The 15533-nt window shown below is 46.7% G+C and overlaps 1 protein-coding gene across 1 annotated transcript in view; it reads right to left on the bottom strand.

Annotated features, from left to right (window-relative positions):
• macf1a (microtubule actin crosslinking factor 1a) overlaps positions 1–15533 on the bottom strand; it is a 98739-nt gene that overhangs the window by 60022 nt on the left and 23184 nt on the right. Inside the window, 9 exon segments of the mRNA XM_088318247.1 lie at positions 226–345; positions 430–536; positions 819–931; positions 1061–1227; positions 6345–6437; positions 6520–6597; positions 7204–7326; positions 8099–8188; positions 10220–10281. Coding sequence (XP_088174373.1) covers positions 226–345; positions 430–536; positions 819–931; positions 1061–1227; positions 6345–6437; positions 6520–6597; positions 7204–7326; positions 8099–8188; positions 10220–10281 — 953 coding nt within the window.

The following is a 15533-nucleotide window of genomic DNA, read 5'->3' as shown; positions in this document are numbered from 1 at the left end:
CATTTGTGCAATTTCCACGAACGACCTGGGCTACAAAAGCGTTCGAGATGCATCACTTCAACAATATTGTCTCAACACCATGCCATTTTCTTATTCTTATTATTTTCTTAAATTTTGACACAATCTTACGATATTTCAGAAAGAACACAAAAATGTGCAAATTGTTTTTGTCTTTCAAAAAAATGGCTGAGGACAGGCGCCACAGGGAAAAAAAACGCTTCACACCTTGAGTTCTACTGGATTCTGTGGAAAGTTCTTGTTGGCCATAATGGCCGTTTGCTGGCGGCTCCATTGGAGCAGAGACAGGAACTTGGACTGATACTCCGACCAGCGCTGATCCACCTCCTGAATTAGTAAAATTAAGATCATTTTAGGGATCAAGTTTAAAAAAAAAAATAAAATACATAAATGACTTTGATGAGGACATACATGTGCGGCGATGCCCTCGCCACCTTCAGGGATTTTGGGGAAGGCGTCATAGATGGATGAGACATACGTGATGACTGACTTCTCGTCTGGGGACGGAACATCCACGTCTGGCGGCAGAAAGAAGAAGGAACAATTTGAAGAAAAAAAGTGCAAAAATGTCCTGTTAATACAAAAGTTACACGAAATTAAATATTAAGCTTAAAAAAGTGAATTGATATTTCTGCCACTAGGTGGAGCAGTCTCTGAGTGCATTATAAGTTATAAGTCATAATCGTTCAAAAAAAAAAGAAAACACATTTTTTTTTCTGGTAATGTTCTTCATGAGAAGCTTCTCGAAGGCTGTTTTAGCAAATCCGTCAGTCCACGGATGAGCGTCAACGCATCCTTACCCTCGGCGTCCAGCAGTCTGGTCACCCCTAGCGACTCAGCAATCTCGAAGGCCTGCTCGAGGTTCTCGCGGTTGCTCTGCTGCGACACGGCCTCCATGTTGATCAGGTCGGGTCTGGCGAGGAGGGGAGAAGGAAAAAAAAAACCGTGAGCGAGAATGGCTTCGCTGCGATAAAAAAATATATAAACCAGTCCCCAAAAATGTGTCGCTGAGTGGGTAGTGGGAAACATTTTCCAAAGTAACCTGTATCTGTGCAGCAGTGCGTTGAACAAGCGTCCGTCGCTCCATGACGACGTGAAGTTGACACAGCGGAGGCCGGGGTAGCCTTCGGTCGCCTGCTGGCTCCACAGCAGCAGCTTCTCCTTGGCGGTGAGATCTCCTGACTCACCGCACACGTAGATCTCGGAAATCTGCGTTGGCAAATTAGAACAAGAATCTTGCATAATCCTGAACCCTGGACCAAGAAAACGCCCCCCAAAAAATGAGCCTGACCGCTAAAAACTGGAACCATCTTTTTTTTTTTTTACGTCATTCTTTGTCGACCTCGCTGGGCAACAATAAGGCACCTCATGTGTGGTTGCTATGGAAACAGACTCACCCGATCGGCGATGTAGCCAACTCAAATGGATTATTCCAAGCGTTCATGGCAGCCATGACTCTCCATGTGGCGTTTAGCCAAGTGCATGAGCGGCGCTTTGCATGCCAACCGGCTCGCAACACGACGCTCGTTATTCAATATTTTCAACGCAGAATCATTTTTGGTGGCGGCTATCTGAACGAACAAAACCTTACAAGTATGCGCAGACACAACAGTGACTCAGCAAAATGCACCTGGCGTCTACCTGGGAGCGACGCAGCCCATTTCAGCGTGGCCCGATGGCTGCACAGTGTAAGGCACATTATATCCAAACAAAAAAAGAGCAAGGAAGTAAGAAGAAGCTCTGCGCCGCCCTGATTAGACTCTCGGGACCGAGGCAGGAAACAAGGCCACAGTGGTTGATAACGCACACATGCAGCGCATCATTAGGAGCCCGAGAATAGCGAGACGGTACGTCGCAGGCAAAAACAGGCGCCCACTCAGAAGCCTGCATGAGGGAAAAAAAAAAATGCAAATAGGTTGCGATGTACGCAGCTTAAGAGCAGCAAATACATCGAAATTTGGAGTACAGTCGGTCCTCGAAGAACAATCGAGATGAAACTAACAGCTGGACTACGTCACGTTCCAAACTGTAAAATTGAGTCTTTAAAGTACAAGCACAGGATAAAATCACGTTGATTGGTAGCGTATCAAAACAAAATGGCGGCAGCGGTGAAGTCGGCGCCAACAGGCGTGAAGGCAGATGTATTTATTTGAAAGTGTTGATCAGGTCACATTAAATAAAATGTCCATGATAAACAGAACTGCGCTGTAAGAAAGTAAAATTGGTACGGCGCAAAATCCTTCATTGAATCGAAAATTAATCAAGAGTGAATCCAAAATGTAATCGAACCCTTGAGTATCGAATCGATTTTGGAAATTTGGATCGATACCCAGCCCTAACTAGAATCATGCTAGACCTTTTTTTTGTACTTCCACAATCTTATATTTAACTCATTCACGACAAAAAAAATGGATCTTTGACGTCTTTAGCCGTCAATGGGAGTAACAGTAGTATCACACTCCTCCAGAAGCAGTTCCTTCAAAGATCTGAGCTGACCTGCGGCAGGTGTCTATCAGCAGCTGTCGGCGGACTCTCCGCCAGTCTCTCGGTTGAGCTACTGGACAGCTTCGGCCAGTCCACCCGGCTGGGAGTGGTGACAGCCGTCTCCGGCGAGGTCAGCGGTAAGTCGCTGGCGTAGCCCGACTCCAAGAGCGAGCATCTCTCGTGCGTTCGACTTGGCGTGTCCAAGCTCAGTTCTTCGCCGACGAGATTGTCCGGCATCCAGGTTTGGTGGAAGGTGTCTCTTTCGTCCTCCGATAGTTGCACTTTAAGAATATCTCCTGTCACCGCAAAAGGAGCAGGAAGCTCTTTGTGCACTTGCACTTCACAGTCACGTTCACCTTTCCACGCCGGAGAACCGAAGTCGCTGGGGTACACGGTCCTCACAACGCAGAGTTTACCATCCACCTCTCGGATGTGGACCACACCGTTCCGCTCTCCCAAAGACGGCATGGCCTCGAAAGTCTCGACCGCCCGTCGTTGCGTCCTTTCACCTCCTGTCTTCTCACGCTCATTTGCTTTGTGTTCTTCAAGTATGCAAGGTTTCTCCACCACGCCGTGGACTTTCTCCCGGACGCGGCAAACCCTCCCTCCTCCCGGGGTGGTGGTACTGCCCAGAGCTGGCGCAGTGTACATCGGACTGGTGGTGGTGGTTCGGCTGGGGAGGCTGGAGACGTCGACGATGGCGCTGGCGGCGTCTTCCTCCCCGGGGAGGCAGAAAATTCCTCTCCAGGCCGGACTGAGTTTCGGGGTATGCTGAGCTTGCGGAATACCTGACCCGAGAAGACCAGTAGGAGAAAATGCCGATCCTGGAGAAAGCATCGTGTGAAGTTCCAACTTGGGCAACATTAGACGAGAGTCCAAGTCCAAAGAAGGCTTGGCCTCAACGATTGCAGGCTGGACTTCGACATCGACTTTCCTGTTCTTACGTCCCTTGAGCCTTCGCCTGAAACGTAATCGCTTCTTGGATGACAGTGGAGGGCCCCCAACAAGTTCAGAGTCTCGTGGAGGACTGACACAACCCATTGAGTTCCCCATATTCTTGTCCTCAATAATTTTTTTTTTTTTTCAAATTGGATCACAGCAGAATTCCATGAAAACAGACCTCCGGACGGAGAGATTGGGGTCGGTATGATGCCCACCAAAGGATCTCATTTATTAGGTCCTGACAAACAATATGGAGGCGCTCTCTGTGGGAAAGAGTGAGCGAGAACCTTATTCCTCAGACGATAAATGATTCAGTTGCAGCTTCACCCTCTCGCGTGGTCATCCAGTCGAGAGTGCCCGCAATCTCGAGCCGCAGTCAGAGTCTGAGAATACACCTGCTCATTTATTATTCTTACTTTCCGGGAGACTTCTTCAAGGACGCATGGACACTCCAGAGAAATGCGGAGGACGCAGGAGAATCCGCATGGGGTCCAGCATGCGATTCATAAATCGGCGACTTGGCAAGCAAAGTGATAAGCGGCATGAGACCGCCTTTCATCAGAAAAGTGCAGCATAATCCACGGCGCGGATAAAGAATTATGGAGAACGCGCTCTGATTCAAGTGTCATTCGTCACTCATGACAGTTCGATGACATGTTGCAAGTCCTTGAATAAACGACGCTTTCCCTCGACTGCAGCAGAGGAGGTCGTCCCTGGAGGGAAGTCCAAGGGGGTAGGTCTTGGTGAAAGGTGTTAAATGGCGATGCCGTCTGGTGAATGAAAGCTCTGATTCCCGAGTGGAGCCGAGGAAGCCCGGCGTCCGGATTGGTCGCGAGGGCGACGCGCAGCCGACCAATGCAAACGCAGAATGCAGCCGGGCTCGGCCAATCTTCTCGCGGGTTGCTGGAGAGTCGGCATCGGCTTCGGCAGTCACGGCAACCGCATGTTGCACAGACGTCAAAACATCGCAGGGACTAATCACCGTCAGACATCATCTGAGCCGCATCGTTTCCTCGCGTAAGCGGCAACTGACGTCATCCAAGCAGCAAGAATGGCCCCGGCCGTGAAGCTTTGTCAACGTGCCAGCTACGCCTCCATCAGGTGGTGCAGTGCGACGCCACAACAAATCCAGAGTTTGCGGGAGGAGCACCAGCCTTGATGTGTCCTTGCCCCCCGGAGGAGAGGTTGATCTCTGCTGCATCTAATTACGAGGATGCATCCGGAGCCAAGTCAAGTCCCGGAGATAATCCAAAAATATTCCGAATCCCGAGCAGGGAAGTCTGGAAGTTCCCCCCATTCACGCGGAGTCTTGTCGCTCGTACGGGATTGAAGGCTGTTTTTCGACGTGCGTTTTTTTTTGCCTGGTTCCCGCCCTCCGCTAGCTTTATCCCTCGCTAGCAGAGGAAAAGCTGCTTCTTCTTTTTTTTATCTCCCGACGACTGCTGCAGCTTCCATTCTCGCTCTCGCCTCCTCTCTGTCACTTTCTCACACACAAGCCAACCCTCCCTCGTTCGCTGGCTCTCTCGCTCGGCTCTCCACCGCCGCCTCCTCTTCTTTTCCACTTCCTTGTTGCCGCTCTCTCACTTCTTCGTGCTCGCTCATTTAACTCCTTCACTGCCATTGAATTGAATCACACACTTTTGCTCGCTGGACACGTGACGCATCGCATCAGTGGCGAGGACTAAGAGGATTGGCAGCACTGACGCAACATTCGCAGGTCACGTTAAGTCTCAGCAAATCTGTCAAAAAGCACCAAAGGGCTGCAAATATTGAAACGCACGAGGAACAACAGCCAATTGATTCCAGAGGCTTCATTTCAGTGCCATTAGCGATGCGAGTCATACGACTAAACGCAGAGCAGCTAAAGCAAAGATACAAAGTCAACGAGGAGTCCTCTTTTTTTTTTAACCCGATTCTTAAGTGGAATGTTACAAGCATCGGCGATGACCCACATGTTTTTATAATTAGCTCGCTATCCGAGCACTGTTCATACTTTCCATGACTGGACTGACAATCGTGGTGGCGCAAGCCACAAGCAGGCCTCCCCTGCGGTTGCCCCTCCCACCCGAGTCCAAATGGAGCACACACAAATTTGTGCTGAGTCACGTTGATGCCGTCGCTTTGCCAGGATGTTTCCGCAGCAACCCGGCCGCCGCTGTCACCTTCACGCTTTTAATGTCTGGACAGCGAGGCCACCGAGGAGATTTGAGACACGACGTCAACAACGAGTGGTGAGTTGGCTCCTTCTGGTGGTATGCAAAAGTACAGCTGTCTTGGGGTTATTTTTCGATTGCAACCCATTTGCATAAGCCTTTAAAAATTGTTTTTCAGCATGTGTAATTTTTTTATTTTAATTTAATAATTCAATAGATTTTAATTGAATCATTATTGAAATATTAAAGCCACAATGGCCTACAGTACAATACTTTAAGATATAAAAATTCCAGGTGGAGTGCAAGATGAGTGAGTATAAAGTAAATTTTTTTTTTAGGTTAAAAAAATGTTTTAAACTCTGTTAGCATTTTTTTAAATGAAGCATTTCTTTTTTAATTCTTTTTAAATTTATTAAATAGAAAAGACAAAATAAATATTTTGATCAAATCAATATTTTTATAATTTTAAAAAATATTTAAATTAGATAAATGATGCTTGTGTTAAAATTATGAACTAATTCCACAAATAATTAAATAAATGACAATTTTGACAAAATTAATGCACAAAATTATTTAAATAAATTATATATATATATATATATACACACATTTTTTTTAAGTCAAAAAATTTATTTCTACACCACTATTAGCAAGACTGCGAAACAATGACGTGCTCTTTAAATACGCCACACGTTCCATGCTACTGAAAAGAGCCAGCGGACGAAGGCAGGAAGAGTCGACACAAACCTGGAAGTGGAGGATGATGGTCCAGATGAGACCGAGTGTAAGTTTGGGGTTCCCGTCAGTGATGTCATCATTTCTGATGTTGACAAGCTTGACCTGCAAGTATGTGAGCAGACTCCGTCAAAACGTGTCCCGTGTGTAGCGACTTTGAAGACGTGAGGAGGAGACAACAACGTACTTGTCTTTGTTTTAAGAAGTCCAGCGCTATTTGGACATTCTGTAGTCGATGAAATCTCATGCGGCCCTTTTCTCGGGGCTGGAACAGGAAGAAGGAAAAATGAGAAAAGCACTGAAGGAGAAGAAGCAATTGGGCAGTTTTAGTGTGCAAAGAAAGCAGTTTCATCAGCGCCGATGGTGTGGATAGGGTTAAAAAGACATGCGGACGACAACAAAATGCAAAAAAAAAAAACAAATTCACACCAGATTAGTCGACACACGTGCATCACACTCATCAGTATTTTCCATCTCTAGCTTTGCTATACTAAAATCTGAATCATTTAAAAACATTTCTTAAAACAAATGACAATGATTCAATTAAAGAAAGCATTTTTTGTATTGTTTTAAAAATAATTAAGTTCAATCGAAAATGAATTAAAAGTGACTACTTTCTATAACGACACGGAGAAAAAAAAAATAGCCGTTACTTCTTCAGTCTGCCGCGATAACACTCGCACTTTGCAGACGACCCAAAACAACCGATGAGCCTTTTTTTGAGTGCAGCTTTTATGCAAATTTTTATTTCCTTGTGTCATTCTAATGAAGCGCTTAGTGACGTGGTGCTTGCTGGCTGTTAACCACACCCATGCAGCCCCACAGCGCCACCTAGAGGGCGGCAGCGAGAGGCAAATCGGAGGGGACGTACTCCCTGAGCTCCTTCCTCCTCCTCATTATCATCATCATCATCGCCATCCTCCACCGTGAGCAGGATGAGAGGAGGCGCACGAGAGGCATATGCCCTTTTCAGGAAGGGGGTGCTTCTGGGTTGCTACGGTAACAGTAAGGGGGGAGGAGGGAGGGAACGGGGGATGAAAAGAAAAGGAGGGGAGAGGATGAAGGCACAATTGTTTTCAGAAGCAGATGGTCTGACGTTGGATGCGACGGGTGTCGGCAACTTGTCAGCAGCGACGGTCACCTGACTCTCCGCATGCTCGAGACGTGACCTGATTTACTCGAAAGGATCTCGCTGAGAACACAGCGAGGCAGGAGGCAAATGTGTATGTGAGCTTGAGGCAGTGTGAGAGGAGGAGAAAGTGAGAGTAGCAGATACAACTGTAGGAGAACATGGGAGAGAAGGCGAGAGAGAGGATGGGATAAGAGCGTAACAATGTAAGTTAATGAGTGATAGCATATGATCAAATGTAATCGAGAGAGGAGAGTAAAAGTAGGAAAAAGTGAGAGAGAGAGTAAACGAGAGAGCGTGAGCGCTCATGGCGAGGGTGAGAGAATGGCAGTGTGTTATCAAGCGTGAAAGAGGACAGTATGGGTGAGTATTGTATGAGTTCAAAGAGTATGAACCTGTGAGAGTATTACATTGTGAAAGCATGAGATAATACGAATGTGTGAGAGCGTGAATGTGTGAGATGAAAGTCTGAAACCTTGAGAGTCTAATAGTGTGACACGAGATAAAATAAATGTATGAGACGATGGGAGTAAAAGAGCGTTTGAGAGTATTACACGGCGTGAGAGCGAGTGGAGTATGAATGTGTGAGAGTGCTTGAACGAGAATGAGATAATATCCATGTGAGAGTCATCCTTACCAGGGTGACGCCGGAGAGAACCTCCAGCAGGGAGATGAGGTTGTGTCCATCTCTCAGGTCCTCATAGAGGTCTGTGATGTGCTTCCTCACCTGCAGCAAGGACAGGACAGGACAGGACAGGACACATAAGGTCGAGCATTATTGGGCTGCAACTCCAAGTAGCCATTCGCTAACGACATCTGAGTATCCCTTCCTTGATATTCTACTCATTTATTCCCAAAAGACAATTGAAGGGCCAAGTACCAAAAGGCAGTGCACGCCACCGCATGTCAGCTGAGTGGAGGACGGTCGGCGTGGCAACAAGGAGTAAGGCACCAGCTGTCGCAGTGACGCCGACGTTTACGGGAACGGAGGACGAGAGCTGACTCAGCAGAAGCACGCATCCAAAGTGTAAAATATAAGCAAGGACTCCAGTCAAGGACCTGTCGCTGCAAAGTTTCTGAAGTCGTCGTAAAGCTGCAGTACCACATATTACCACAAGAGGGAGACGGGCCGGACTCAAAGCTAAGTTGATTTATGGAGCATTTCGGGAAAAAAAAACGCAGCTGAAATATCACAAAGCGGTAGAGAGGCTACACTTCTTGGGGGGTCAGACGAGGTACTCAAATTATTTGAGGGCAAGGACTGACGGGATGATGTCATCAGCAGCCCTCGACATCATTGCAGCGACTTTTTAAGACGTGCCGCTGACACTCAAAACGGATGCGAGCATCGCTTTGCTACAAATGTTATTTCATTGCCTGTTGTCACTTTTACGAGCTTGGATTAGTCGCTCCGCTTTCAAGTAAGGCGAGTTGGATTCAAACAATTTCCTCATCTCTTTTTACTAGCTTGGTGTGTGCGTGTGCGCGCATACCAGCGAAATAGCGTTGAGTGTGTACAGTGTATACACACACCTGTGAGGCGGAAATATTCAATTCAAGGAGTGTATGTCTACACCGCACTGAGCAAACCGAGAGGATGATGTCACTCAGCAGGAAGGCGGCGGCCGGCAAGCTTTCTTTGCTTGGCGTCAACTTCAGTTTCTGCAGACTTTTGGTGTTCCTCTATTTTCTTAGCAATCCTTTGCAATTATTCTTGGAATTATTATTCTTGTGTTCAGGATGGTTGTGTCTTTATATTTCGCTGTCTAAAACGTCCCCAGAAGTCGTATTTTTTTCGGCAAAAATAAGCTCAAAATGCAAACGTGTTCAATCAGGTGCGGAGCAGAGCCACTAGGGGGCGTGTTTGCACGTTTTCTGCAGGACATTCATTTTCAAATTTTATTTTTGTAATTTTACAGTATGTATTCATTTGATTGATTTTTATTTTTTATTTAGATGCATAATATTTAATGAGTATTAAAAATGTTTTATTAATTTGTTACTTTATATATTTATTATTTAATGATTTAATTGTGATGTATTAATTGTGATGAAATATTTTCTTTAAATTACTCTTACTGTATCTGTATGTGAAAGTCACTTCCTGTAAAAAAATTCAACATGTTTCCCAGCCTTGCAACCTTACCGGGACATCCAAATTGTCATTAGTTCCTTCTCTCTTTTTTTTTTTTTTTTTAAATCCTTTCTAGTGCATAAAGTCCGGCTATACAGTCTATATAATTTTAAATGCATCTCATCCGAGCCCCCCAAATTCTGTTCGGCCGTCCGTGACCTACATTTGCACGCTAACTGGTATTGAGTTACATGTGCCGGTGGCCGCTGTCAGCGCAGTTGCCTCACAGTTTACAGTTACGGGGTCAGACGGACGCCTCGTTCCTCAGTCGTGCGACACAAACACCCAGCTTTCTATTCTTCACAGCCAATGTGTGTGTGTGTGTGTGTGTGTGTGTGTGCACACTACAATGCCACCCAGTGCATTTCACAGCTGCGGCACAACGGGCATGGCATACTTCGACGCACTGCTACCAGCTGTCGGTAAAAATCGAATCATTGAAAATGTTTGCAATCGCCTCAACGGTGGGTTCTGCTTTTTTTTGTGATGTGTTTTTTTTTTTAGCATTAAATATACAATCATTAGATAACTTTGATTCAAGACACATTATGCTGCTCCTTCCGGTGGGTGCACTTTGGCGCCATCTTGTGGTGTTGAACGGCAAATATGCTGGAATGAGCGTACCTTGATGAGATGCTTGTTGACCCATTTTGTGAAAGTCTTCTTCTGAACTCTGTCACGCTCGTCTGCAGGGAATCGAGAAAGAAAAGAAGGAGCGTTAATGACGTCATCTGAAAACACTCGCTTTCATTTGGATCGTGCTGGATTTCGGCTCAGTCGACGCAAACGACTTTTCTGGGCAATTTGCAGGATTTGGGAAGAGCTTGCATTGTGAATAAAGCACAATAACTGTTTTAGTTCACGCGCTTGAAGAGCTCATTGTTGCGTTTGCGCTGCAAAGTGACACATTTGACGCAAGCAAAGGATGAGGTTAGCCGTCCATTAGTGGCCGCGAATACATTAGTCAGCTATCAAGCTGGTGACCTCCACCAAGGAAGTTTTCTGACTTAAGTGGTTTGTGAGAGGATGAATCAAGATAGAAAAAGGGGAAAAAAGTTTGTGTGCAATCTACATTTTGACTGTATTTGTATAAATATTTTTCTTGCGTTTAATATTCTCACTTTTTGAGGATATCTTTTTCTTTACGTGAGCTTTTGGTCTGAGATACATGAATGAATGAAGTGTAATTAAGTGCTGATCTAAATCAAGATTGTCGCGCCTTTGCTGTCTCACAGCCCAAATGCTTAGGACCTCTGGCGTTCCCCAGGGGTCAATCTCGGGACCCCCACTGATCAGTGCGTGGTTGCAAAAACAACTGCGAAGGTGTACAACTTCCCACTGATCTGAATTAGGGCCTCGGCAGAGGTCTGTGTTGTGTTTTCTCACTAGTCAATCTTGTTCCGAGACACCCGTTGCAGTCCAGAGGGGTGATGCATTTGTTCTGGGAATAGAAGCCAATGTCTTATCTCCAGCCTCCTCTCGCACAATCGCTAACAACAACTCCAACACACACACACGGCTGGCAACAATCTTTCTCTCCATGTGACATCATTCCACCGAGGGAGAAACGCTCATGTACTTCCCTTCTTAGATCACTGAAATGCGACTTTTGGAAAAACAAAAATGAGCTTTGCATGAACAGAGGTGGCTTGACTCACAAAATGAAAAAAATATTGGACAAATGTTTCCACGCTTGGCTTGAAGAGCGCAGCGGCGCTAAATCAGCCGAACAGGTGTATAGCCGTTGCCACGGAGACAGAGCACCAAGCCACGTGGAGTCGGACGTTATCACATCCTGCTCGCACACACGCACACAAACTCGTACGCACGCAGAGGCGCTAAAGACCTTCAACTGCTCCTAAAGTAGAAAAGATTTCTGAGCAGGATGTTGGATTGACGATTCAGTAGGTTGCATATCTCGACGTATGCACGCGCGCACGTACCCCGACTAAATTTGACAACAGAAGCCGGAAGGCAGAGCGAGCGCATTTCAACAAGCACTTGCGACATAGTTTCACGACAGTGCAACACGCCTCGCTTCCCAAACCTGCTGCCCCGGGTGGCTCGTCTGACAGCAAATACGCTTTCAGGCACGTCTCGAACGCAAACGCTCACATAAGTCAGAAATATTTCTTGAAATTAAAAAGTGTGTGTGTGCCACTTTACAGTGTGAAGGTAACAGGCACATGTTGGCACTCGATCGGGATACAATGGGGAAGTATTGTTGACACACACATACAAACAAGACACACACACCCGCTCTCACACACACACGCAGACATCCTGTCACACGCAAACTGACCTGCACAGCACATGCGCGAGTACAGGTGCGCGTTGAGGCGCGACTCGTTCCGATAGTCAGGCCACATATTCTCCCAAAGAGTGTCGTCAAGACGTCCTAATCCGCCCCCGCCCGACCCCGGCAAATCCCACTCAGCCGTCCTCTCCCGCCATGTCGCCCCGGCCCGGCCCGTCCGCTCTGTCCCGCTCGTCACACGTGTTGTGTCAGGGTGCCTCCTCTCAGCTCAATGACTTCACTTTCCCCGCCCTCCTCCTCCTCCTCCTCCTCCTCTCGCTCGCTCGCTCGCTCTGCAGAGATCAGCCGGCCAAGACTCTCCAGGGCACTTCCTCATCTTCGCGCCTCACCCGACGATGCTAACGAAGTTCTATTTTTACACCAACTGTCAGCTTTCAAGTCTCTTGTGTTTACAAGTCTCATTTTCTTCGTCAAGCAGCTCGCGGCCTTCGATTCAGCCAAGTCCGTAATTGTTTCTAATTTTAGAAGCCAGCATCCAATCACAGTCCTTCGACCCCATAAGCTCCGCCTTGCTTGCCTCCTCGCATCCTGACGCCTCTACCGGCTGAAGAAAATTTTGCTGTGTCATGTTCGAAGCCAACGGAGCCGAGTCGCAGAGAGGCGGCAGCAGCGAGTCGGTACGAGCTGTGGATGCTGAGTCACATTTTTTTTAAAATTAATTGAAAAAAATGTTTTGCTAGAGGAAAGTCCGCCTAGCTTAATGCTAACAATGCACAACACCTCGTTACTTTTTTCCCCGGCTCTCCTCCTTTAAGCGGCTTCCGGTCGGCTATCCATCTGACATGAAGCAGACGCGCGCCGAAGCAACTCAGATTAGCGCCACTCTCGCTCCAATCTCCCTCGCTCACCCTTCCTCGTCCGGTCTTCCTGGCATCGTGTCTGCATCTCATTTTTCAGTTTCAATTTAATTGTCAGTCTTCTAATCCCATGTAAAGCCGAGCAACAAGCCTCCCACGTGCTGTCCACGCTACAATTAGCCTGTCATCAGATGAGGATGCAGCACACACTGCCCTCGTGTGGCCAAATGGGAGAATAACGTGATTGCATTTTATCTGCCATGGTTGTATTCTCATTGAATAAGCGTGGAGAATTGTAGAAAAGTGCGTCTTAAAAAAAAATGCATTAAATTCCTTATGAGTGACTTCCTGGTCCTCCCCTTTGACCGGACTCTCAAGGACCATAACATTAGGTACACCCGCACCACAAAATGTAAGGAAAAATATCAGTCCAGAAAGCTCCGCATGTGTTTCACCTCTCACGCTAAGGCACAGAGCTCCGATTCGAGCCAACCACATTGTCGCGTGTCTCGAGCAAACCAACAAATCCCAAATGGGCTTAAGACACTAAGCCTGCAATGTGACTGGAAGTTCGGGCCAATTGCTAGATATGGGGAACAATATAAACAAAAACAAAAATCAAAGGTTAAATGAGAATGGACACATTTCACATTGAGAGAAAACAATCAGGGAGCCAGAATGCATCCCTGAGGGACACCAGTCTCAAAAAAATGGGTCAAAAGAGAGACTTTTATTTTTAAATGGCGGACTATTTTTGATTGGATGGCCTTGGGTTGACGTCCCCCAACCAATCGCAGGGGGTAAAACAAATAACCGTTCACATCTCCAACTAAGTCTATGAGTAGGAAAAAAGCAAGGGAGGGCAGCGAGAAAGACGAAGGCCCCAGTAAAGACAACGACATCAACGAGTTTGGAGAAGGGCTAAATTACTTACATCTGTGGAATTGTTCTTTATGTTGCGACCAGCAAGCTTGGAAGTGAAAAACAAAAACAAAAACACGAGTGGCTTACTGGAAGTCCACTTGCAACAAGAGCTCACGGTGTAAGCAGCCAACAGTTGAACAAAGCGTCTGATAAACTTTTGGATCCAAATATGGACTCGGAGCGCGAGCAAATACTCATACACGGGTTGTTTCACTGCAACAGGAGAAAACGTGTCTGCCTTTAAAATAGAACAGTGCCTCAGTCGCACGTTAGCAAGCCGGCAGTGCTAATGCTACATGCTAAAACCTGACAAGGCAACAAGTGTCCATTCCCAAAAGCGGATAGGACACAAATGCTAATTAAGCGCTAACAGGATGCTAATTAAGCCTGATTGAAATCAAAACGGGGGTGGAGTCTCAACAGTAAGTGTGTGGAGCTCATGACTGATATGACAAGATCTACTTCTTTCCTTCCTGCCCAGGCAGTCGTTACCTCCTTCAAGCACAAGTGGTGTGAGCAGACGATGACGATGACGGCGGCAGAACCAAAAGCCGGCAGCGGTGAGGAAGTGCACCGTCACCACCAGGATGGGTGCCACGACAGTCGGGTCGCACAGGAAGTCCATGCCGGCCTCAAAAAAAAAAAAAAAACTAGGATCCAAAGGAAGATGAAAGCACAAAACTAGCCAGCTCAACAAGCGCACGGTGCTTATGTCCATGAAGTTGTACCTCCCTCATTCTCTCTCTCTCTTTAAAGCTTAGTCGCTCGCCCGCTCTCTCTTTGAAACTCACTCACCCTCCACCATGAATTCCAGATCCTCCAATCAGAGCGTTTGGGCGAATGAAACTCGAAAGCAGGAAGTCACTAACTTTACTTTCTGTGACTGCCTAAACGGCCAGCGGGTAAACTGTAAAGTAACTGAGTTAACATTTTAACACACATTTAAGAATAGTATGAAACTGAAAATAAGTCACAACGACCCACAAACAGTAAGAGGAGGGTGAAGCATTCCAGCCTGAAGTGTGTTTACGTGTTTGTCGGCGTTGCCACGAGCCGAGTGACGCATCCCGGCCGTGATATTTTGATCTCGCGTTTACCTTTTGGACGTCGGCTGAGGGGATTGAGGGGACAGTGGAGAGCGGGGGCATGCCGGACGAAAGCCAAAAGACTGAGTCAGCGAGTGCGAGAGAGCGACCGGGCATCTCCTGTTACCCGCGCCTCGGGAAGAAGTGTGTGAACGTTAGGGATGGGAGCAAAAACAATATAGCGGTTTGCTAGGTTGAAAAACAAAAACAAACAAACAACCCGTACTTTTTGAGGCCTGCATGAATAAATGACTACATAAAGAGTAACAAGACAAGCGCACAAAAAAATGGGAAGCAAGACAAGAACTGTGGTGAAAGGTTATACCACCGCTCACCACCGTGTGGCAGTAGAGACTCATGAAATAAAGTCAGACTGGTAAGCAGCAACTTTACACATTTTCTACAGCAAAATTACTTTTTTAGGGAAGGGATCTCAGATTGTGTAGCGTCCACTATATTGCGGTTCAAGTGCAGACTTTTCTTTGCTTAAAAAAAAAAAAAGGAATAAATATGACGCCGATCCACAGAACTAGAGCATGATTCGAAGCTTTGCATGGTGTCGCCAAGTGAATGTCTCCTTTCATTCATTCGGCACGGGAACATGTCACCGCTTCTCACCCCGCGCAGACAATGCCGCCTTTTGTCAAAACAACAACTACCGAACATTAAAGTGTCTCGTATCCCTACCGTTGCACCTTTCCCTCCAGCACCCCCACCGCCTTCCAAATTGTCCCAGTTAGCGTCCTTCGCAGACGCAGCGTAACAAGGTCACGCCGACAAAATAACTGAGAGGCTGCAAAAAATAAATAAATAAA

This window comes from Idiotropiscis lumnitzeri, chromosome 16 (assembly GCF_059441095.1).
Source record: "Idiotropiscis lumnitzeri isolate Australia: NSW breed Sydney's pygmy pipehorse chromosome 16, RoL_Ilum_1.0, whole genome shotgun sequence".
Lineage (NCBI taxonomy): Eukaryota > Metazoa > Chordata > Actinopteri > Syngnathiformes > Syngnathidae > Idiotropiscis > Idiotropiscis lumnitzeri.
This window is presented reverse-complemented; position numbering and strand designations above follow the sequence as displayed.